This window comes from Manduca sexta, chromosome 18 (genome assembly GCF_014839805.1).
Source record: "Manduca sexta isolate Smith_Timp_Sample1 chromosome 18, JHU_Msex_v1.0, whole genome shotgun sequence".
Taxonomy (NCBI): domain Eukaryota; kingdom Metazoa; phylum Arthropoda; class Insecta; order Lepidoptera; family Sphingidae; genus Manduca; species Manduca sexta.
In genome coordinates, this window is record NC_051132.1 from 949,916 (window position 1) to 977,005 (window position 27,090).

General features: G+C 35.3%; 1 protein-coding gene across 3 annotated transcripts in view; it reads right to left on the bottom strand.

Annotated features, from left to right (window-relative positions):
* Nucleotides 1-23,316, bottom strand: part of LOC115447791 (protein Skeletor, isoforms B/C) — a 37,662-nt gene extending 14,346 nt beyond the window's left edge. Inside the window, exons 1-3 of one of the 3 annotated variants that reach the window (XM_037440078.1) lie at nt 23,260-23,316; nt 16,428-16,869; nt 4,672-4,906 (exon numbers count right to left, since the gene is read on the bottom strand). In XM_037440078.1, the coding sequence (XP_037295975.1) occupies nt 4,672-4,906; nt 16,428-16,503 (311 nt within the window). In that variant the 5' untranslated portion in view covers nt 16,504-16,869; nt 23,260-23,316. Of the gene's footprint in view, nt 1-4,671; nt 4,907-16,427; nt 16,919-23,259 lie in introns of those variants that run through there. The other 2 variants (XM_037440080.1, XM_030175022.2) reach the window with 2 other exon arrangements.
* Nucleotides 23,317-27,090: the final 3,774 nt, after the last annotated feature.

A 27,090-nucleotide genomic window follows, 5' to 3' on the forward strand; every position in this document is an offset into this window, starting at 1 on the left:
TTTTATAGCTGAAAATGATTGACGAATACCTCTTTCAGAGGTACAATCCCTCTCTAACAGACGACAATCTGAACTGAGGTAGTACAAACGACTGAAATGCACGAAATTCGTAGAAAATTATGATTTTTTTCCAAGTACGGCCATTTTGAAAAAAATCACCCTTGTGATGATTTTATAGCTGAATGTGATGGATGAATATGTCCTACAGAGGTACAATCCCTCTCTAACAGAGTACAATCCGAAATGAGGGAGTACAAACGACGGAAATGCACGAAATTCGTAGAAAATTATTATTTATAAATAAAGCACGGCCATTTTCAAATTAATAATCATTATGATGATTTTATAGTTGAAAATGATTGACGAATACCTCTTTCAGAGGTACAATCCCTCTCTAACAGAGTACAATCCGAAATGAGGGAGTACAAACGACGAAAATGCACGAAATTGGTAAAAATTATTATTTATAAATAAAGTACGGCATTTTCAAATAAATAATCATTGTGATGATTTTATAGCTGAAAATGATTGACGAATACCTCTGTCAGAGGTACAATCCCTCTCTAACAGAGTACAATCCGAAATGAGGGAGTAGACACGACGGAAATGCAGGAATTTTGTAGAAAATTATTATTTATAAATAAAGTACGGCCATTTTGCCTCTTTCAGAGGTACAATCCCTCTCTAACAGACGACAATCTGAAATGAGGTAGTACAAACGACTGAAATGCACGAAATTCGTAGAAAATTATGTTTTTTTTCCAAGTACGGCCATTTTGAAAAAAATCACCCTTGTGATGATTTTATAGCTGAATGTGATGGATGAATACGTCCTGCACAGGTACAATCCCTCTCTAACAGAGTACAATCCGAAATGAGGGAGTACAAACGACGGAAATGCACGAAATTCGTAGAAAATTATTATTTATAAATAAAGTACGGCCATTTTCAAATAAATAATCATTGTGATGATTTTATAGCTGAAAATGATTGACGAATACCTCTTTCAGAGGTACAATCCCTCTCTAACAGACGACAATCCGAAATGAGGTAGTACAAAGGACGGAAATGCACAAAATTCGTAGAAAATTATGATTTTTTTCCAAGTACGGCCATTTTGAAAAAAATCACCCTTGTGATAATTTTATCGCTGAATGTGATGGACGAATATGTCTTTCAGAGGTACAATCCCTCTCTAACAGAGTACAATCCGAAATGAGGGAGTACAAACGACGGAAATGCACGAAATTCGTAGAAAATTATTATTTATAAATAAAGTACGGCCATTTTCAAATAAATAATCATTGTGATGATTTTATAGCTGGATATGATGGACAAATACGTCTGTCAGAGGTACAATCCCTCTCTAATAGAGTACAATCCAAAATGAGGGAGTATAAACGACGGAAATGCACGAAATTCGTAGAAAATTATGATTTTTTTCCAAGTACGGCCATTTTGAAAAAAATCACCCTTGTGATGATTTAATAGCTGAATGTGATGGACAAATACGTCTGTCAGAGGTACAATCCCTCTCTAACAGACGACAATCCGAAATGAGGTAGTACAAACGACGGAAATGCACAAAATTCGTAGAAAATTATGTTTTTATTCCAAGTACGGCCATTTTGAAAAAAATCACCCTTGTGATAATTTTATCGCTGAATGTGATGGATGAATATGTCTTTCAGAGGTACAATCCCTCTCTAACAGAGTACAATCCGAAATGAGGGAGTACAAACGACGGAAATGCACGAAATTCGTAGAAAATTATTATTTATAAATAAAGTACGGCCATTTTCAAATAAATAATCATTGTAATGATTTTAAAGCTGAAAATGATTGACGAATACCTCTTTCAGAGGTACAATCCCTCCCTAACAGGCGACAATCCGAAATGAGGTAGTACAAACGACGGAAATGCACGAAATTCGTAGAAAATTATGAATTTTTTCCAAGTACGGCCATTTTGAAAAAAAATCCCCTTGTGATGATTTTAATACTGAATGTGATGGATGAATACGTCCTTCAGAGGTACAATCCCTCTCTAACAGACGACAATCCGAAATGAGGGAGTACAAACGACGGAAATGCACGAATTTCGTAGAAAATTATTATTTATAAATAAAGCACGGCCATTTTCAAATAAATAATCATTGTGATGATTTTATAGCTGCAAATGATTGACGAATACCTATTTCAGAGGTACAATCCCTCTCTAACAGAGTACATTCCGAAATGAGGGAGTACAAACGACGGAAATGCACGAATTTCGTAAAAAATTATTATTTAAAAATAAAGCACGGCCATTTTCAAATAAATAATCATTGTGATGATTTTATAGCTGGATATGATGGACAAATACGTCTGTCAGAGGTACAATCCCTCTATAATAGACGACAATCCGAAATGAGGGAGTACACACGACGGAAATGCACGAAATTCGTAGAAATTTATTATTTTTTTCCAAGTACGGCCATTTTTTAAAAAAACATCATTGTGATCATTTTATAGCTAAATGTGATGGACGAATATGTCACTCAGAGGTACAATCCCTCTTTAACAGAGTACAATCTGAAATGAGGGAGTGCAACGACGGAAATGCACGAAATTCGTAGAAAATTATTATTTATAAATAAAGTACGGCCATTTTCAAATTAATAAGGGTGATTTTTTTCAAAATGGCCGTACTTGGAAAAAAGTCATAATTTTCTACGAATTTCGTGCATTTCCATCGTTTGTACTCCCTCATTTTGGATTGTGCTCTATTAGAGAGGGATTGTACCTCTGAAAGAGGTATTCGTCAATCATTTTCAGCTATAAAATCATCACAATGATTATTTATTTGAAAATGGCCGTACTTTATTTATAAATAATAATTTTCTACGAATTTCGTGCATTTCCGTCGTTTGTACTCCCTCATTTCAGATTGTACTCTGTTAGAGAGGGATTGTACCTCTGAAGGACGTATTCATCCATCACATTCAGCTATAAAATCATCACAATGATTATTTATTTGAAAATGGCCGTACTTTATTTATAAATAATAATTTTCTACGAATTTCGTGCATTTCCGTCGTTTGTACTCCCTCATTTCGGATTATACCCTGTTAGAGAGGGATTGTACCTGTGAAGGACGTATTCATCCATCACATTCAGCTATAAAATCATCACAAGGGTGATTTTTTTCAAAATGGCCGTACTTGGAAAAAAATCATAATTTTCTACGAATTTCGTGCATTTCAGTCGTTTGTACTACCTCATTTCAGATTGTCGTCTGTTAGAGAGGGATTGTACCTCTGAAAGAGGTATTCGTCAATCATTTTCAGCTATAAAATCATCACAATGATTATTTATGTGAAAATGGCCGTACTTTATTTATAAATAATAATTTTCTACCAATTTCGTGCATTTCCGTCGTGTATACTCCCTCATTTCGGATTGTACCATGTTAGAGAGGTATTTTACCACTGAGAGACGTATTCCTTCATTATATTCAGTTATAAAATCATTAAAATGATGCTTGGTTTGCAAATGCCGCGAGTTTATGTTACTATACTCAAGGCGTTGATTGACAAAACTTTCAGTACACCATATCTCCTAGCCCTATAAGGTACAAACAAAATAAAAAACGGTACAATCCGGTACTAACCTAGTACAATCCTTTGGCAATATAAAAAAAATTATATATTAAACTCACTTGCTAACTTCACACAGGTCTCAACATGTTTATAACATGAAAGGAATAAGTCGCTCGCCTAGAAAATAGAATAACAAACATCCAAATGATCATGCATTTTTTCTTATGAGTAAGATAGTAATTTTACAAAGCATCTTCCCTGCCTGTCCTATCCAAACTCATCAGCAAAACACCCTCACGTTTAGGGGACGCTTTCACGACCGACCCTTCGAATCCCAATTATGTTTATTTAATTACAACACATTTTATATTCATTATTCATGTTTTATTGTATACGACGTTAATTATTCATTTTGCATGCGATTTTAATGACAGGCTATTCAGATTTATTATGTCGAAGGCAAGATGGAATAATCGATGAGAGATGTAGGTAAGATGGGGCGAAAAGAAATGCGCGTAAATGGTGTAAGATATCCATACAAAGTTAAGACTCAGTAAATCGAAGATAGGGGTAAGTCTCTCATATATGAGAGTCCGCTTGGGTAGGTACCACCGCGATGACTATTTCTGCCGCCAAACAGCACTGTGTAGTCACTGTTGTGTTCCGGTTTGAAGAACATTGTAGCCAGGGTAAGTACTGGACATCATAATAAGACTTAACACCTCATGTCTCAGGATAGCGAGCGCGGTGGAATACCAAACAATACTTTGTAATTCCAGGTGATGGTGATGGTGTTTCTACTGTTTATGGGCGGTCGTATCGCTTACCATTAGGCGAACGGCAAGTTGGTCTCATCATACAAAGCAATAAAAAAAATATCCCTAATCTGACATCCACTGCTCTGATCAATGAGGCCATAATAATATTTCAAATAGTTTTAAATGTCGTTGTGTGCATTGGATATTATTATTCGATTACTTTCACATGGAATGTAAACTGTCCTTTCTGAGATATGATACTAAAATAGCTCTTGTAGATCGCCAGTATCTCAAAGAATTACACTACACTGACTAAAACTTTGCTTACTCACTTGCTAGTGTCATAATCCTCAGGGTAGGGCACAAGGATACCCTCAGGTGTGGGCTGGGGGGTGTCGCCCACCCAGAAATACGCGTCGGGGCCTGTGCCGTCATACGCGAAGCCCCTGATGAAAACCGTGCTCTCATCCACGGCGTACACGGTGCCCTTGATGCCGTGTGCGTATTGGTTTAACCTTCCGATCAGTCTGCCGTAGTACGGCTCTGGCCGACGCGATGACGCTGACCCTGGGGGAAAGGATTTAAGAGTTAGAAAAAGAAGTTGGTCTCATGGCCATTGTACCAGGGGAAGGGATTCTTCAGACGTATTTGTCGTCAGAGAGGCCGGTTGTAAAAACGTATGTAATTATGGATATAATATCAGTTTAGTGAATCCATTTTACTCATAGCAACATTTGGTGAGGAGTCATTTGGTGTCACTGAATAAAAATAAATCGCCAGCTCTACTGGGTTAGTAACAAAATCCACGCAGACAGAACTGTGGTATAAAGGTTAAATCTAATCTCACAGTTTAATGAACTTTCAATTTTAATAAAAATTGCTTAACTCAATTACGTATTTAAAGCGAGACGCGTTATTCGTTATTGCTGGAAACTATATAACCGCATATGTTAGCAATTAGCTTATTTTTAAAAAGGCAACTTCATACTTTTTAATCAATGAATCACAAAGGTATGGTATTCAACATTATGGTCAGATTTTGGAAGTGCACTGCAGAACATGGACCTCCTAAAGATTTCCAGAGCGCCCCTTCAGAAGCGCCCTACAACCTACACAGGTATGACCATTGCCGATAAATAGCAATATAGAATGGCCTTACATAGAGCTCGTCACCATCTATCCTTCAAACAGGAGTTATACAAGATCATAATCGCCACATGACTCCCAAAATAGACTTCAAGACTAACACAAAACCTACTTCTAGCGTCTAATCAACCCTAATTCAGGCTAAACGGTCCTTTCGTTCAACTTAATTTTGTCTATTTGGCGTAATGTTTCCGTTTCCACAGCTATCGCCCTATTTATGTAATATCCTCGGAGCAGGCGGCCCATTAAGGGATATTTTGATTGACATCCCGCCCTGAGGGGTTCAATGTTTAGGGCCGTATTAGGGTTAGCTGGCGTGTTTCGGTTTTTGCAAGTTTTTAGGTTAACGGAAGATTTATCGAAAGGTCTAAAAAATTGATTTATAGTGACAGAAAGGCTTTTAAAATAATATTGTTTTGGTTTGGGGGGTAGGGGTTGAAAAGAGTCCTTTGGTTTGGAAATAGGTTGTAAGAGTAATGAGAAGGAATAAATGACTTACTAAATGTTTTTGAATTTGTAAAACTCTAAAGTTTGAATAGAGCAGTAAGAAAGTGATTAATTGAAACCCATTTTTTTTTCGAACCACCCATATATAATATCTATGACGTCGTAACTTTACAAAAAATTACAATAATTTTTATCCCTCAAAAACAAGACAATGTCAAAAAGACAAAGGCGATGCCGTGAAATATACACGAAAATTACCGGCGGAGGGAAAGAGGATATCCCCTCGCACAGCCCTAGACCCCTCCGACGGGGGACAGCGGCGCGGGGCGGGGGACAGACCCCCGACACGTACGCTTAATACAGTTTTGTCTCGTTTCGATACTCATTTGTAATGTCGAAGTCATTTTCTTGTTCAAAATGTAATACTTTTGATATATTCGTGAAAGAATAATGTGAAGCAGCACAGCAATTTTGAGGCAAGATTACGATGGTGAGATCTTTTTGTATTGATTATAAAAAATATTTTTAATATGGGCTTTAGTACATTTTTCGATTTGATTAACATACCTTTTTAATTGGGGTTGAAATTTGTACTCAATAACGTTATGATACGTATATTGCACAATATATGAATGGCTCATGTCTAGACAATGTGTGTACACTTTGCTAACTCTACTTTAGTATTTGAGTTTATCTCCGCCAAATATTTTTTCCTAAACAATATGCTCTTTCTAATAGCGAACTTCCTTTTAAAACAGGTTAAAATGCATTTCAATATTTCATTCAAAAAAGTATCAACGAAAGAGTAATCATACAAATCTTTAATCCTCAAAGCACAAACTTTAAATCCGTACATTAACGTCTGATCCAATAAACTATCTTAACCGCTTACCAGGCCTTATTGGTAAGAAATAAAAGTTATCGCTGAACATGTCAAACTTTATCCTCATTGGTCGATTCTTGCTGGTCGATCCAATGGTGGGATTTAAATCGCGTATAGCAATATGTTATTAACACGCAAACTCATGCCTTTTTTCATCAGAGGGGTAGGCAGAGGTGTAAGTAGTGCATTTAATATTCATCGTGTGTATTCCGTCTCGAGATGTGATAGGAAGCGAGCCTATATCGGGCACAATTCCAGACTCTAAACTAATGCTGAGCAGAAAAACTAAATTCACCCGACATGGGATACAAACCCAATACCTTATAGCGGTAATCGTACGCACACCTAATAACTAATCCACCGACGCGGTCAATTTGCCATTAAACATATTTTATGCACTCCAAAAAAATATTTTTGTCGGTGAGATGAAAACCCGATTTTTATCGTCTCGTATGAGCTCTTCGAATGTAAAATTCCATAAGTGAAGTCATCGATTTATGTCACGTTTTTTGTGGTGATATTAACCCATATTCCACTTCGAATATTCCTTTCAGTTAATAGAGTAAGTAGGTATAGCATTCGATACTCGTGTAGCGTATTTTATTTTGTAGAGAACTGTTTCTAAACGAAAACGTTATAGTAATTTTTTTAAAGTGTACTTTAAAATAATAAAAATGTGTTGTTGGATAAAACCAAACAAATTGGCAAAAAATAATTTACACTACATCCACTTCTATCAAATCAGCGTTTCCCAATAATGTCCCCGGAGCACCCTAAATTGTATGCACCCCATTCGTTCTGGTGAAACGCCCTGCTGCTGGTCACCCCAGTTGATTACCATAATGTATTGGATTGCTAAGGAGAAATCGTGAGGTTTTTGTGAAAGTGGAATTGTATTTTGCGACACTGAAGCGTTTGGAGAAGGTATCGAGTTTTGAAATGTAATGGCGGCTGGTATGTGGTAGAAATATTCTTTAGAGTTAAACGATTAAAAAAAGTTAAAAGTAGACAGGTTGTCCATTTGCCGTAAAAAAATTATCCTGTGGTCCAATTTAAATGATGTCTTTTATGTTTGATTTCGTATACCTTTAAAATTGTCCCAGTTTAATTTCATTTGTCCTGTACAAATGAAATTAAACTGCACACATGAACATTACATTGCTTCTTTTTCCAATATTTCTTATGAACATTTTGTCATAGTTTAGTTCCTTAAATATGTTGTGCAGTTACAGTTTCTTATTTGCTTTCTATCCCACATGGTAGTTGACTTGCTTACCTCCTCATTTAGTATAATCTCCAAGTACCTCCAATCTCCACCTCTCTTTGTATGACAATATCCCATAATACCAACGATATGAGATCCAGGATGGCGTTGCGCAGAAGGGCTGATATTGCTCCCTCCTTTGTGCGTGATATTAGAGGGGGGGCTGCTAAGTGTTGCATAAACACAATAATGTCTAAACTGTGTACGGGGCTTAGAGGATTAGCGTTTGGGAAACTCTGCTCAAGTATTAACGGAGACGAATTAGTTTGTTAAAAGAAAATCACCGGCACATGTATGAAAAAAAAAACAAAGACAAAAAAACACACATGCTGAATATTCAGAGGCGCGACCAGGGCACCCACTTTTCGTCAAGTATGTTCCGTCCCATTATGTGATAGGGGGCGAGCCTATCGCCATATGGGCACAAATTTCAGACTACAGGCTGATAATGAGCAGAAAAACACAAAAATCACTGTCCAGCCGGGATTCGAACCCAGGACTTCAGAGCGCTGCTGTACCGCGCAGGCAGTACAACAGCGCCACCGAGGCAGTCAGGTATGAAAACGGCAGACGTTAAAGCTGTAATGTGGGTTGCAGATCAAAATCCAAGGTAACTTAGTTTAGGTTAGCTTTCATGACTAAGGAAATTAAACAGTTTGTGGTCTGCACACAAGTATAATAAAATATTATAGTAATGCAAGCGAAGCCAAACTAATTCAATTTATTTCTTAACCTGCAACCGGCGTATTATTTTGAACACAATTTATCCAATGAATAATTTAAAACATCTTCAGAGAAGCTTATGTCTAGCAGTGGACTTCGTGTGGCTCTCGATGATGTATACATCTAAAGATATCAATAGTAGGAAAAATACTTTTCTACAGACGTTGCGTCGTCTTGAACATATGACATGACGTAGTAGCAAAGACTTTCTAATACATCTCTATCTCGAACTTATCTGCCCGATCAGAACTATCTAGAAAAATTACAAAACCACTGATTGCATTACACTACTATAACTCATTGTGTATTTACCGAATAACACGGTTGTATTGTATTTATATCGAAAAAACAATTCGACAGAAATAGACTAAACACCACTGCGAGTTCATTTTTATTAAACTTTAACAAACAAAATCAAGCATATTGAAAACAATAATAAAATCATCGTGAGTTGATTAATATTGTTTGAAGCGTGCGGGGGCGGGCAGGAATAAATAATCCACATTGAGTTAATCTTCTAATCTCTGGACTTCAGCCGCAGGGCTTACATGAATCTACTGTTGAAACTTTAACTATTTGGGGTAACGTGTGGAAAAGGTTTTATTTAACTTATGCGATATGTGTACCTGGATAGCGATCATCGTACAATAGTATAACCGTTGTAGCCCATCTAAGTCATGTACCGATATCAGCCTAGAATGTGTGTGGTTCAAGAAATTTTTCCTAACAATTCAGTTGCATCGGCAAGGAACTTGCATATGAGAGAAATACCTAATAGTTCTACTCGCTTTTTACTAAGCTGAAAGATTGTATTTTGTTTGAAAACGCTGATGTTTGAATCTAATGTTCTAATTTTGGAAAGTTTTCCCCAATAAGAAACTAATTTATGTGTGCTAGTTTCTTATCGTGGAAATGGTTTTATACACGAACGGAGACACGGGCAAAAGCTACTATATATGCCACAAGTACTCTTACATATACTATAATTACTACTATGTGTTCCATAAGTACTACTATATTTGCCATAAGTACTACTATATATGCCATAGGTACTATTATAAGTCAAACTAAAAACAGGATATCACAATTGGCTCGCAAGATAGCGTCGTCGTGCGAACGGGTCTTTGTACCGCGTCTGCAGATATTGCAACCGACCCCGCCGCTCTGCTCAATTCACAGATTTATTTATGCAATCTGGTTCATTGTGGAGATGCGAAGGGAACGTGCGTTTCGTTTGTTACAGAATTTAATCAAGATAAAATTGCGCAAGAAAGTAGCTTAACGAAAATATTGTTAAACACGTTCCAGTCTAAACTGGGACATGTTTTATATATCTTTTTAATTTCACAATTTTATTTGGCTTCTTTGGTTAATAATGCCCACTTTATTTAGGATGTATCAAATAAAAAAAAACTTAACTGCCTTCCATTTTCAAAATATAGAAGCACCTCACCTACCATGCTTTATTCTCTTTGTCTTTCATGTTTATTTCCGTCATTATGTGGTAACTATTACTAAATCTAGCACAAAATTAGGATACAACGTCCTATGAGACCTATACGGCTTATATAATAAGAACCTGATTTAATGTTTAAATAAATGACATTCGCCATTTACTGTATAAGACATCTAAAACTGAATGCACTCTTATTCGATTACTATTTATTTGAGAGCCCGAGCTCTTGTATTTGGTCGCCTTATATTTCGATGGTTAACGTACTGAGACATTGTGAAGCATGCTCCAAATCAAATTTCTACAAAAACAAACAGTTATATCATTTCGTAGATCTTGACCGTCCATATTTCACACCAGGATATGATCGTTAAGTGGGATGAAGGCAGATCATTGGCACATCGATCGTCCCTCCGTAAGAGGGAAATGAGGCGCCGCACATCACAATGACTGCACAATCAATGTTGCCCGCTGTCTATTCTTATGCGGGTGCCTACTACCCCAGATATATTGCAATAGCTACTATATTTAAGTACGCTTTGCTAATAGTAGGATATATTTATATCCGCCCGGATAGCGAACACCGCACACAAGGTGTTAAAAACCGCCATAGTGGTCCACGTAAGTGTGTCGCGTTCCGGGATCGGCCTGTGTATATCTGGTCCCAACAGGCCTGCATAGTTGAGTCAACTATCAGGGGATAATCATCACTAGTCAATCGACATTATATTGGATCCAACTCCACTTACCATCAGAGGCAGTGGGGTCACATTGTCGTGTGCGAATAAAAAAAACCTAGACTTCTTTTGATGTAAGAGTGGCCCAAATTCTATAAAAGGCAGGTCATCGATGATAGATGAATACTCGGCTAATAAGCATTCAAAATGAGTCATTAGAATTTTGACCAACCTATCTGCATGTTACATTCGGATATCATTGTCGTCATGGGACGGAATATACATGGAGAAAAGTGGGTGCAGTAGTTACACCTCTGCCTACATTTTCTCGGAAAGAAGGTGAGTGAGTATGATTATTTTTTATTTTAATTGAACTTGCGGCCTTTCGTCAGCAACCCCGCAGGCTAATAAACCCGTAGCCTAAGATTGGGCAACATAGAATATTAGGCTAAAGTCATTAAACGATGCTGAATAGCCAAAAACCAGTCTGACGACGAATTAATTTAAGAATGTTGCAGGTAAATGTATAAATTGACATTATACCATACGTCTAAAGTGTGTTACGTGTCGTAAGTAATAATTAATTTCATTATCGATTTAATGTTTTCTCTAGTAATATAATCTCTATGGGCGACGATCACTTACTATCAGGTGATACGTACGGTGCTTGTTGGCCTCTTGTAAAAAAAAAACACTTTTACGAAGAAAGATTTTTTTATGGATAATAACTATAATAGCGACACTATACCAACCAAGATACACATAGTTTTTCACGGTCTTTGTAGGACGTAATTTCTTGCTGGCCAAAATAATTATTTACCATTCATTTTATTATTATCAACGTTACAGTAATCACATTACCTTGTCACGATACGAGAAACCTATCGTGGTATAAGGGTAGGAGTATGACGTCAACAAACATTAAGCATAGACGTTTATCGAAATAGCAGATTTTGCATTGAACTACAACATAAGGTTATTTGGAGGATAAGCATTATTTAGAAGTGTGACGTAAGAAACTTGATCGGATTATATAGAATTGAAAAGATCTTTTGAAATGTATATATTTCTGTTTGTCCATCATTGTGCTTTATATTGCTTTTTTGTTACCTAGTACCAATGGAAACAACCATTAAAAATAAACGATATATTATAGCCATGTTGGTTTGTTTGTTTTTTTTTAATTGTAATAATAGAGTTAGTGGTTTAATTCTTTTTCTGTAAATTATTTATATTGCGAAAATTATATAAGTAATTCTTACTAAAAAGTAAAAAAAAATACATTTAACAAGATTCCATATTTATAGTTTCTTTTTTTATTACTTTTAGCAAAACTATCATCAGTAATAACTGGTGAGTGGATTCGAGTAGATTTGAATTCTTTTTATCCAAAATTATCTCGTCAAACTTGAAATGCAAATCATTAAGATATATAAAAAATATAACCGTTACTTAATCAAATTCTTACTAAGAAACATTTTAATTTTATCATCAACAAAAAAAGTATTATTCTAGTTAGGATTATTTATAGTTTGTGTTTGTTAGTGTGTTATTTTTTTGGCATCTAATCCGTAACTATCATATAGCTGGGCTATAATCTTCCCAAATTCACGACTTTAGAGATCAAATCACTCTGGTCAAAGCAACTTGATGGGCTTTTTTACCAATAAAAGAATACCGGTTTTGACTAGATCCTCAAGTAGTTTAGATTTTACCACTGTACTCGACTTGTGCAAATGTTTAAAACATTATTCATTCTTAGAATTGTCCTATATTTTTTATCCTTTAACTAGAATCCACGTACCAGTGGCGAAAGGTGGAATTTTTCGAATGAGAACCACACTCGACATAAAGGTACTAATATGCATAAATGCGGCCTGTAAATCGTTCTAATGATAATTAGATTCTACATAAATTCTACATAAAGGGATGCTGACACGAATCAGGTTATATGAACCTTTGCCACTGCCATGTATAAATAGTCTCTCTAAAACCTTAGGAGCTAAAAGTTAAAAGACAAAATACAGTAGGAACAAAGATATGCGATATTGAAAGACGTGGACAAATTAAAGTAACTAAATCACAATGATTCCTTATATTTACGCGAATGTCTTCAAATATAACTATTTACGGATTTTATCGTAGTTTTTAATACTATAATTTTCTCTCGACGTTTCGAAGACTGGCGCTTACATGGTCACGGGCCGGACTAACTAAATCCCGTAAAAATTCGAATGTAAATAAAAACGGTTCAGAGTCAACCTCTGTAACTCAGTTTAACTTTGTCCCGGTTATTTCGTAATTTAATGTGAAACGAATATTTTTGCATCGCCATAAAGCTCTTTCGCTCTGTGGTCAGGCGGATTCAGTTAGATTACGAAGTCGTATTTTTATCCTTTCAAGTATAATTTAATGGAATTTTAATTATGACAGTTTTATTTGGATTAGAGGGCATAGCAGTAATGGCTGGGATTGAAGAAGATAGAAAAGATTCCCAGAGCCGAAGTCCGAATTGATCTTGAAGTAAAATTTTGTGTATATGTATTCATTGTTCAATAAAAGGTAATGCTACAGTGATTATAATGGTTCCCTTTAGTGACCTATGACACTGGTGTTATAGTTTGCGACCTGTTTCATTGCGACAAAGCAAATTCGCAGAAGACGCGCATCGAATACATCGCGGGTGCCCAACATCTTTGATTTTCTTACGTCATTTTGTAGTCTTGTACAAAAACCCTTTTATTCAATTACAAATTATTTTAAATCCCGTTGTCTAGAATAAATTCACTCGCAATTAGCTATGTGATAAGAGCATTAAGTTACCAGAAGAATGGTAGAATCTAGTACAAGGACTTGAAACTAGTTCGAGAAGTTATTACAGAACAGTTCCAAGGAGAAAGATAGCTTAAGGCGCTTTGAACTAGAACGTATCTGGAACATCTAATGCGGAGAACACACTTTATTAATATTTCACAATACGGTATGTAAGGTGTGTTCATATTGGTCCGAATATCAAATGATATGAAGAAATGCTGATAGGAAAGTTTTTTCTCGACGAATACTCTTTGTGGGAAACCCAAATTCCATAACTTTTATGTGTTATTTTCTTACTTACGGTCTACTATGCAATACCGGTATAATTTACGCAAAAATTAGGTGCACCTCAACCTACTTCTTTGGGGATAAAGGCGTGATATGCGTTTGTTTTACACAAAACAGTCAAGTCAAAACAGTCTGTAATTGATAATATTTCGTTTTATGCCATTTGCAATAAATCAATATTTATGTATTGATATTGTCTACACCTCCCATCTAGACGGATTAGTTGATAATTCAAAATTCGAAAGTTGATTTCATAAATCATTTTTGATATTTAGTTCGGTCGGCCGTGAACTTTGTAAACACTACATTAAACCCAATAAAATGACACTCAAATACTGTGTTAATAAAATCAGGATAACTAAAATAAAAAAGAATTCAGTAGCTTGAAATAATGTAAGTGATTTGGTCTACACGTTCCCTATGAGGGTATATACTATTTACAAGGTAAGCTTAAAATAAAACTGTTTAGTCCATCTGTAGCGAAAGGTGAAATTTTCCGAAAGTGAAGCCGATACAACATATAAGTACTAACATGCATGAACGCGGGCTGCAAATCATTCAATGATAATTAGATTCTAAAAAATTCTACCTAAAGGAAAGCCGGCAGGAACTGGATATTATGGACCTTTCGTCACTAAAGTACAGCCAGGATAATCACTAAATATTATAAAATAATGGCTAATTTTAGTGTCAAACGCTAGTCAGAATCAGATCATAATTGTGTCTTCATAATATAATCATCTGGTAAAAATGAAAATATTATTTCATGGGTAATATAATTTTTATGCATACCAATCATCTCCGCAAGTGATTAATCTTTTACCGTGTACAAATACTAAATACAATATTAACTTTGAATCACAGCTTTGCTTAAAAGTCTCTTTTTTGCTCGAATAAAAAATCTTTCCTTTTTCTGGCCTTTCTGGTTTCTCTTAGTCATCATTATTTATTACTCAAAACTTTTATGTGCTAAATTTCATCCAAATCCATTTAGCAGTTGCTCTCCCTAACAAGCGTCTAGTCATCTTCATAAACCTTCATATTATATTGCATCTATGTATTAAGTTGGTTAAAGATCGGAAACTGTGCTAGATGTTAAAGCGTGATCTAGATATCCTCGAGTATGCCCCACATAACTTAGTACATAACGAGTGCTGAGACACGACCTTATCCTACTTGCAGAAGATTGATTGGATCAAACTTGTAGCTTAGTTATCAATGAGAACAGGTTTTAAAACTAATTTCGCCCTGAGATGGACCATTCATGAGAAAACTGCAGTGATCAATGTGTAAGAAGCCGAGGTTAGATGTTTTTTTAATCAAATATATGAAGCATTCAATAGAATTGTACCAGATTGCAAATATCTGGATACTTACCCACTTATTTCATCATCATCAGCGCAGGATATCCTCTGAACATGGGCCTCCCCCAAAGATTTCCAGATTTATTATTAATTTAAGTTTTCTATATACTATGGACTTCATACCAGTATCACAAATGATGGTTTGTGAAGATGTTTAGACTTTCCAAGGTTTACAAGATTGTGTATATTAGAAGCGGACTGCTGAATGATGATGAAATTGGCCATACATGGACCAGTTCCTGAATTCATAGGTAGACCATGTTTTATGCCAAAAAACGACAGAACGGGAAGTTTGTTCTGGCAAAGGTCTTCAACTAGGAAAAGTTTTTTAACAAAAGCTAATACTTTTAGTATAAAAATGATACAACAGAATAAATATATTTGATTCAATACTTCACGTAGAGCTTTCTAACTCGAGTTCTAAATTTATACAATACAGTATTTTTTGCTAACCAAGTTTTGTTTTCATCGTTTATTGATTTATTCCGGCATGAGTCAGCTTCATAAGTTTAGGCTCGTAAAGTTTTTGATACGTAGATATGTTGTGCCAAAATCCAGTATAGCCACTCAGCTACTTAGTATTTTTTGTATAACACAATTTAACCTGATCAGATGCAAAGAGTTAGTAAATTCATCAATATCTAGTTAAAGTGCATAAACTCTAGTAGCTTAGCTCTGATAATAATAAAATATGATGTCAAAGACAACATACAAAACTGGCATCCATAAAACTTCCATATTAGGTATAAAACAGACAGCATAATGGATAAGTTACGTATTTTTTGTAAACAGAACCATACTAAAATTCTATAGATGGTAGAATTAAATAAAACGCTAATAGAGCAGTCATTCTCAGAAATAACATTCAAGCCAGTCTGGTTCATGTAGTCTGTTACAGAAATCTTATTTCGAAGATGTATCCCAATACACTTTTCACATTTGCAGTCGTAACCCGGTGTTGAACATTCTCATGTTGCCTATACCGAATAAAATGCAAAGGAAGCCGTTAAAGGAATAAAATAGTCTTACCAACTGCGAGCAGCAGGAGCAACGCGACGCCGACGTGTGGCGCGACGCCGCGCGAGGGCGGCACCCTCCCCGCCATTGGCCGAACGCCGGGGGCGGTTTTATCCCCTATATTATATACAGCCTTCCAACTCCTTGCAGCCTTGACAGTTATTCTTTTTGATTCCGCTCCAACTGTGATGACCAGTGTTAAACTCGAATTTTAAACTTTTTTAATCCGCAAAGGCCAGTTCACGTCACGTCGGCACTTTTTTTTAAATCACTTTTTTCCCGCCAGTTCTCGGACCGGAGCGTGCGGTCGAGCGGCTGCGTCGGCACTAATTCGGCGCACTTTCACTTTATAAAAACACACTTTACGTCACATTTGTTTAGAGACTTTCACTGATATACACTTATTTACTTAAACTATTATTGTCGCCGTTGCGGTATGTATAGTGTAGGTTTGCTGCAATAAAACTTGAGTATGTGAGTCGCGAACCATCAATGGACGCGAACTGAGGCCACGCCATGGAAGCTGTTACGATATGTTTTGCAACCTCCTAGTTTATGTTACGGTCGAATTGTAGAATCAGATATTTTTACAAGTATTTGAAGATTCAACGTACAAAAATTTAAGGTTGTTTTTTTTTTTTGAAAAATTGAAGAAAGCATTTTATGTTTTTAAGAACGCACTTTTTATTACATTTAATTAATTATTTTTTGAATAATTTTATTATATGACAAAATATAGTCTGGCTTTGAGAACACGTGATATACCTACGTGAAATAAAGTTTGTCTTCAACAAGAAAATATGAAATTTTTCTAAATTTTATCTTCCATATACAAGATAAAACAGTAGACATGCATCGCCAGACTGCAAACTCGGAATAAATTATTTCGTCTAGACATTGTATAAAATACCTGACCGTACAATTTGCCCGCGACATCAGCATCATTATAATATTTTGACATAGTTCCCAGTCTTTGACCCCGGAGTGTTTGACAGACAGGTGCGTTGCCATTTCATAATTAATTCATTAAAGTCTAAAAATATTTGTAATTAATAAAAAATATTCCGGTTATTGATCATGTATTTTTTAAAAATTGCACTGGTCTAGATGTGTCGAACTTTGCTAAGTGTGTATAAAAAAAATATGTATATAAAAACTTTTTTTAAAACATATTTAGCTTTATTTTTTCAATTTTAATTACAATTTCTATAGTTCTTTTTGTAAATTATTTCAAAAGTGCGGGCGAATTATCTTCTCAAAAGTTAGTACATTTTAATTAATATTTGAATTTACTCCCCGATTTTGTAATTTAACATGAATATTAAGATGTAATTTTTACGTTATTAAATACAAAGTATTAAATGAATTTTAAAAAAGCTAACAGGCATAACTATTTAAAACGAGGTATAAATACATAAGTATTGAATAACAACTGGCACGTTATTTTGGCGAAAAAACAAATTAAGTAAAAGAAAACAAAATTGCACAAACAATTCTAAATTTAAAACTAACACCCACACATTTCAGGCACATGCATGAAAATAACTCACAACTTTAAAAACATAAAAATATATTTAAAGGTTAATGCACACTGTCTAATATCATGTATTCTGTTATATTTTCTCAGTTCGTTGCCAGGAAGTTAATAAAATATAGATGCTGTAGATACAGATTTTTCTTTAATAATATAATAGCAAACAACTTGAGCATGCTATCACGTCGTTGGGAATATTTTACTAGTAAACTTAGTAGACTTTTAATAACTTATTTTTATGATTTCAAGACTATAGAATTAGGTAATGTTAAAAACTATCTGTGGTGCCTCGTAATTGGCTTATACGTTGTATTCATTTCGTCATGTTAGTTGGTTATTGACAGCTGTGAGCCACCCAAATATTTTTTTATCTAAGTGTAGGTTCCACCACGAGTGTGTTGAAGTTGGTTCCCAGGTATAACTACACGACTAAACGAGACAAACAAATCACTAGTCTTAGTACAATTGCCACGTCTATCAATATATATGTATGTAGTAGCAATACCTTCAAATTGAAAAACAACGCAGAAACCCTGGAATATTTTGAATGATATTTGGCAAATAGACCGTGTTCAGGGTTAACATTCTTACATTTACCGTCAGCCGGTATTCGTCCCGAGAAAGGATTAAAGCAACAAGACTTCAATATATAAATAAATAAATATCACAATCAAACCGTCAACAGCTAAATTTAAATAACAAAACTGTATAATTATAACATGTAGGAAAATATTATAATTTTGACTTTTCGGATGACGAACACCTCAGTCCCCCTCGTGACCACGAAGGTTGCAAAGTCTTCAAAACGGGGAGAAAATTATAATATAAAAACCACGATAAAATCCGCAAAATAGTTTTATTTTAATGTCTGACATTCGCGTAAACATAAGAAATCATATCTCAATTCCCAACTCCACATCTGCCGAAAGTTAAATACCACAACTTATGCATCAATGAACTTGATATTTTCCAGGTGGGTGTCCAGTTATTTGAACTCTAGCCCACGCTCGGCCGTGCCCACGCAGCGGAGATCCACATGACGTAGTACGAAATTAACAAAGGTCACTTCCAAAATAATTTAGGTGGGTTTTGTAGAAATGAGGTGACGTCTCCTTAGTTTGATAGCTGAACTAGGTCCTGGATTCTATTCTACGGTCGAGCAACACTGTCTGGGCTTTACAAGACAATTTGCACAAGATTCCAAGTTATAGCGTGTTGATGTATTTTACGGGGAAAATCATATCACCGAGGTACGAAGCAGCAGGGAACTCTAATGTGATAGTGGTGACCCCGGGCCAAATTATAAGTACCACATTTCTTATAGATAGTAATAGACAAATTACAACATACATTTTTAACTTTATGATATATTGCAAAATGGGCTACACTTCACAATGTCCTTCAAACGGGGACACAACATTGATAGCACACTGCTAGCAGAAATAAACATGAGACAAACCCTCGCGTACGAGATTCCCTATTTGCCTAAGCGCCTGTCACGTCGCGACGTCTACTCGTCAAATACAATATAGGAAGATCAAATAAAGTCACACTATCATCTATCCACCCAGATAAATAGAAATCAAGAGTCCTATCCTGGTACAATTTATTGGTGCTTACGATGCTGTTGCAACTAAACTATATTATAGTAACTGTATAACGCTACATTTAGACTAGCAAGTTCTTGCAGCAATATTACAATAATGTACACATGCGACGCAAGTCCTGCAAGAAGGAAGTCGGCTCGTCGTGGTTGTTTACACGGTTAATTGCTTGCAGAAGTCCACTTCCAGTTTTCTTGCTAATCTAAACCATATTACCATTATAATAATAGTAATATCAGCCTGTATTATATACTGTCCCACTGTTGGGCACGGGCCTCCTCTACTACTAAGAGGGATTAGGCCTTAGTCCACCACGCTGGCCTAGTGCGGATTGATAGACTTCAGACACCTTCGAAATTCGTATAGAGAACTTCTCAGGTATGCAGGTTTCCTCACAATGTTTTCCTTCACCGTCAAAGCAAGCGATAATTCACAAAGAATACACACATATTTTTTTTTAGAAAAATAAAGGTATGTGCCCTTGGTATTTGAACCTGGGGACATTCGTCTCGGCAGTCCGTTCCACAACCAATTAGGCTATCGTCGCTTATATTACCATTAATTTTAGGATAACATTTGAAGATTGTGAAACAGATCCAGGGTCACGAGAGTAGTGGAATATCAGCCGTTACTGCTTAGTGTTGTGGATAGAGTACAAATTACCATACCGTTCACTTTCACCAACGAGTCATTTTGCATCCGCAAAATGGATGCCAAGGTTGTCGAATTCAATGTATACAAGTACTTACGTCATGTGTTTGTGGTAATGGCTTGTACAACGTTAGAATATGATTATGTATTCCTTCGTCTATTTGACCTTATCCTACTCCAATATGAGGTGCGGTTTGATAACACACACGCTTTTTAGCCCCAAAGGAGTAGTCAGAGGCGCATGTTGCAACTACCTTCCGCCGTGTGTATTCCGTCTCATGATTTGGCAGGGGAGAGCCTACCGCCATTTTGGGCACAAAATTCAGACTCCAGACTGATACTGAGTGGAAAAACCCAAAGTCACTGACCGACCCGGATATTAAACACGATATCTCAATACTGCAGTCGTACCGTAATACTTAAAGTCGATTATTAAGCGATAAGCATATTGTAAAAATGATCTAGCTTAGTTATAATGATTGAACTTTTGACCCGTCAAAGCTCTTTAGATCCTAAAGGATCTTTTAGAAGAAAATCCCGGTTAGATGTTCCTGTTATAAACGCGAACGTAAGTGTGCCGAGTTCCAGGAACAGCCTCTATTTAATCGGTTTTAAACGGATTGACATAAAGACTCGCTAAAGGTAAAGATAATGATTGGATTACAGACAAACTATCCAAGCAATCGCGTTGGAATCAATTTGTATAACTGCTTTATCGAACAAAGGTAAAAACAAGTGCTCATTTAAGAGATACCTACCATCACAAGCTGAGGAGCTTGATACAGGCCTATCAAATAGCCTAGAACCTAAAGATATACAAAATAACCACATACTGATTAACTTTTTAATATAAATCCATTTCAACTCTTTAGCACCAGTCTAGATTCACCGATGTCCTTTTATTAAGTTCCCCTTTAAACACATATTTTAATTAAATAAAACCATTGTGTGTATTATTCCAAAAGGTTTTAGAAACGGTTAGAGTTTGCCCGCGTCTCTGTCCGAATGAATAATTATTTTTCCAAATAATCTCACATGGCGCATGTTACCGTATTAAAAATAGCATATAATATTATCCGACAGTAGCGAAGACTCCACATAACCCGATTTCAGCTGGCTTCCTTTTATGTAGAATCTAATTATCATGAGAACAATTTGTAGACCGCATTTATGCGTATTAGTACTTTATGTTGTGTCGGGTTTCTTTTCAGAAAATATCACCTTTCACCACAGCTATCCGAATCATTAAATATATGCAAAAAAATCTAATTCAATCTTTTCTTTATCTACATATCAATTATAATGCTATTGTTAACTGAGGCTTTTTCCATCATAGTAATTGTAATGTAAGCACCCAAGAATCAGACATTTAAGCCAAGTTTGGGCTCTATAAGCAAACTGTATAACGTAAATATATTTTTTTATTAATTTATTCAAAGGGCAAAGAAACACACCAGCATTAATATTAGTAAGGACGACCTCCGCACCGGACATTCCGTTTAATGTCAAGTGTATATGAAAGTATGTATTGTAAAGAGCGAGGTAATTATAATATTGTATAATGTTACTTTAAGGTCACGTATAATTAAGATTATCTTGCGATGGTTTTATATATCGATATAAATCTACCAACACTACATTAGCATCTGCTCTATTTTGTTCTAAAATCCATGTTAATATTATGACTGCTAAAAAGCCTGTCTCTGTCTGATATTCTCTCAAATGTTGAACCTCTAAACAAAGCTTTGAGAGAAACTTGAACAGGAAGAAAGGAATTACTTTTATATATTGTTCACAAACCCAATTCCAGGGGGCAAAGCTACGAGCAAAATCTAGTCAAAAATATTATTTTCTGTCCGTGTATGTTGTGCTTGATTTTGTTTGCGTTGTAGGATTGTAGCCAATATCAAAAATTAGTCTAGGTTCAAGTTTACTCTGTACTAAATTTCATCAATACAAGTTCAGTAACTTAGCCAGAATCTTTCGAATTTATATCAATATGGATTATCTAGTTTTTATTCTAACTGTACATACCAATCATAGATTTTTGCTCTACAACATTCGTAAAGACGCCTCTCTATCTTAGAATGAGAGACAGAATTTTTCGTCACAAACAAGAAAGGGGTGGGCCTCATGACACAGTGTTGTTAATACAAATATTAAAATGATGACTTGAGATAACAGTTGCGCTCCTCAAGCGGCTTGTAGATGTATAACAAATTCTTCAAATTTTCACCATTAAAATTTCATATTGAACTACATAAAAGTATAAATTGTTGACTAAAAACACAATAATTATAGTGTGATAACCATCCTCAAATTAATATAGTCTTAAAATATATTATGCAAAAATCTTGAAACACTATAGAGTCTACCAATCTTTATTTGGCGATAAGTAACATATTTTGAGTATCGGTAATTCGGATAAAATATTCCTATCACTACATTAGTTGGATATGGAGTACGTACAAAGATAGTATTCTGCTATATTATAACCGTTTTAATCCGTAACGGACATGATTATGGTTTTGCTACTTGCACTTAACGTAATGAAGAAATGGTTACCCAACACTTACATTAATTAAACACAAATAACTAACTTATATTTCTATGGAAGTATATTTCTTCTTTGTAACTTTGTAAATTTATGTAACATCATTTCTTATCGGAAGCTTAAAAAACCCAAATCTTTTTGTATTACAAAATCATAGTCGTTCAAGTGCCGCAAAAATCAATGTAGAGTTGGTAAAGCTCTCAAAAAGCTCGCACTAAGCCGCCGCCGTTTGAAGCTGTTTAATCGATCACGTCACTGCCGACCCCCTCTCGAGACACTTGTACACCCTTTCACCCTTAATACTAATCCGAAAAACCATAACGCATTGCATTCACTACGGACCGGAGAAAAATCAATCTACTATCGAGTGTCAATCGCGGTTGGATTTACAAAGGTATTTACGCGAAATTTTTACGGTTTTTAATATTGATTTTTATATGAACATGTCGGTATGATATTTAAGAATGTTTATGGTATAAATAATTATGTATTTAAAATTACTTTTTTTTAGTATTGTTATGTGTAAAGCGCGGTGCGCGCTCGCCGCGTCGCGGCTCGTGTGGGACTAAGCGGTTTGGTAGAGCGCCGCGTTTTAAGGGGAAATTTTCCCCAATTTTAAGGAAGTTTTTGCTGTTGGTATAGAAATATATCCTTCTTTCGTTACCGTATTGTGGTGGACGTGTAATGATATTGCATTTTGGGTTTATCAATGTTTATAGATTGTACAATGTGCGTTAGTAGGCGACGGCATAAGGCAGATTTGCTTCTAGTTTTTGATAAATGAACATATTTCCATAGCAACCCCTATTAGTAGCCTTAACCTACAACTTAACAAGGCTATGGCCATATCGTGCTCTAGATCCTTAATAAGAGCAAACCAATAAAGATGCTTTAATTAACATAATAGTGAAATTAGCTTTCAATTCAGTCATTACAATTGAAACGAAAACAAATAAATTTACTGCTATTTTATTACGTTATGAATAGATTGCGCTACCAGTCTTATGCAGAAACTATAAATATATTGGTGTTAGTACTCATTTAATTGTTTTTTTATTATTTTAAAGTTCTTATAATAGAAGTTGTGGATTCATTCGATTAAAGAATCTACACATTAGTTCGTAGTGTTAACAGCTTGTTACCTTTTGCTCGTGCCTTCTTATACAAACATTTTATTCCGGAATACATAGTACCTACCATATGCACCATGTAAATTTCGGAGATAAAAGTCGGTCACTTAATCTATCCCTGTGTATAAACGATGAATGCGTTTTGCTTCATTGTTGAATAAAGCTCAAACCATCAAACGCACTTCACACATATGTGCATAGTATAATATTAGAAGTAACATGTCTAATGCGTAGGAGCCTTTTATGCTATCTTAATAGGTCTGAGGCCATCACACCAATCGGGAAAGGTCAGCGATCTTGCCTATACTTGTGAAATATCAAATTTGAATAGAGTTCCTTCAATTAGTTCAAATTTCAATTTGGTGAATAAAATACATTATATACTTTTAATTAAATACCTAATATATTCTAATAGAAACTATGATTGCGTTGTTCATGTTTGGCAAAACGATGGTTTTTTTTTTGAGAAACTGATATTAGCCAGTACAAACAGGGTAAAAATTTACTACAATTTAGATCTACTACCTATTATTGTGTGTATTTATTTGCACTATATGTATGTTTATCGAAAGCTATTAATTTGTGTATTATTTCTGTGCTTTAGCAGCGGTAACAGTTTTTTTAACTGATCTAAAATATTTTATATATAAGATCTCTTTGTGAAAGAAATCAATTAGTTGTTCATCGGTTGACAGTATCTACATTCTACAACCAATTCGGCATCCCTCAAGGCAAATCAATCTATTAATTATATGTTATATAATTTGTAAATTTTGGATACTTTATATCATTGCATTTCACTGAACTGTTATCTAGAGATAAAAATCTACTGTTGTAGTAAATTGTAGTCTTTACATGAAATAAAATATGTATGATATAAGGTGGCAAACACAGATCGAGGTTATTAATAGTTTGTTTTTTTTTTTGAGGTTTAGGTAACGTTATTATTATATATGGAGTAATGAAAAACATGAAACCATTAGGTAAGTGACTTATCCGTTTCGTAAATGTAAAAAGTACCTTTTTATATTAACAGTTAGTTTACTTGTTACGAACATTTTGGACTCTGTAAACTGTACTATTGCTGATGTCGATTCTAAAAATTATAATATGGGTTTTCACTAACAACGATAGGAATTACTTTTTCCATACAAACAATTTCGGTAAAAAGCATCATTAACCTGGCAACACAGAGTACTACGCCGCCCTGCGTAGCCGTAGACCCCGCCCGCTACGGCGCGCCGGTACGCTACGACTACGACATACCTACGGCTCGTATACCATGTTTTTATTATGGTTATAGAGCGGTTGGGGTAACGACCCGCTCCAACGTTAATTATTCGGGTGTTTGTGTTGATGCGTCAATATACGGTGACTAGCTAGTTTTGACGGCAATGAGCCGATGCGACTGTTGTCCTACGACTGCAGTAGCAAAGGGTTTATTTAATATAAACTTACTAGCTAGTAAGTTTATATTAAATAAACAGCCAACAGGCAGCCTACCTCTAACCTCGTAAATAGGTACTATGCTGCAGCGTAAAAAGAGATGTTTCAAATGGTAAGCCGATTGTTTTGTTGATTTTATTGTACCTAATATTTGGCAGGTTCGCTGACGTAAATTGGTGGAAATAGTGGAAATAGGATCTACTATGAATTATACAAAAAAATATATAGTGTCGCGGCTCGCCTTGACTTTGATATTTTCATTTCACACAACTGCTTCCTGTGGACTGTTTTCTAGAAAATCGACGCTTTAGTTTACGGCTGAAGAAAGATGGTTTGACTGCGGTCACTGATTTGTTTTCGGCCTGCAACCCATAGTCGCTGATGCTTAGTGTCATAATACGGCCTAATAATCTCCCTTTTTTAATCTTCGTTTCCCCGGGAATTGAAGCCATATCCCTTGAATTCACGCCAATGCTGCTTTCAGTCCACCACCGGCACCACTACACGAACGCGGCGATATTACATTGACACAGTCAAAGTGTTTTGTGAGATTTTTTACTACGTAGAACTTACTCATATCGTTTTCTATTTTATTAAAAGACGTTGCGATGAAAATCGAAATACTGCGAGTGTCGACTATGCAGTCATAATAAGCAAATGAGTATTTTATTAGAAGCAAATTAAAATCATTACTTATGCGTGTTTTTAATCAGTGTGAAATATTTAGTAAAGTTATTTTAATTAGAATTTTAGAAATTCTTATTTATTTAATAAGGACTATTAACAGAGATTACAATAAAAAAAACATAAACTATATGTACATATTTTCATTTTCACTGCATCTATAATAGACACAACCCATATAAATATAAGGCGTTAAAAAAATAATTAAAAATATAAAATTATTTAACGATACAAAAGACTAATTGACAATATCTAAAATTTTAAAGCAAACCGCAAGAATATCTATCTAAAACTGGCCAGATGTTAATCAAACTAACATACTGAGAGTTACGTATTATCATTTCATCATTTTTTGGTATATATTGATGTTTATTAAGATTTCTACTATGACTAAAATTCTATAAAAGTTTCAGCTAATACCATAAAATAGATTTAAATATCAAACAGACAACATGTAACGCGGCGTAGGTTTAATATCAGATTTTAATATTATTCCTTTGAAACCCTTCGAAATTTAAATCTTTATAAAGAGATGATTTCTATAACTCAAAGAGGACGAATGCACCAGCAAAACGTTGCGATGGTCAGTTTTTGAAATATAAATTTAATTTCCTTGAGTTAACAATCAAAATTCCTTGGATTCACCAATAAAGCATCAACACTAGATACACGAAATTCATACATTTAACCCGAATAGCTATAATGTGATGCATCCCGTCGCTGCCTGTCTCAAGACTCCCCTAACTGTGACAATTTAATATGCATTAGAATAATCGTTACTGCGCAACCTCGCAGTCCCTAGCGATATAACAACTCGAGGGAGAGCATCCCCTTGATTTTTGTTATGAAATTGTCGTCATATTTTAGTTTTGTCGTGTCTTCACGCTTTATTATGGGGGTGGGGAGAATTGAATCTGGAACGTGATGAGTTTATATAGAATTTGATGTTATTTTTATGGTGGTAAAGCTAGTCTGGTTGACTTGACTATCTCAGTGGCGTAGGTGTATGCGTGTGCGGTTCGACCTGAGGTCAAAAGTTCAATCGGGTAAAGAGATCTTAGGTTTTCTGCTC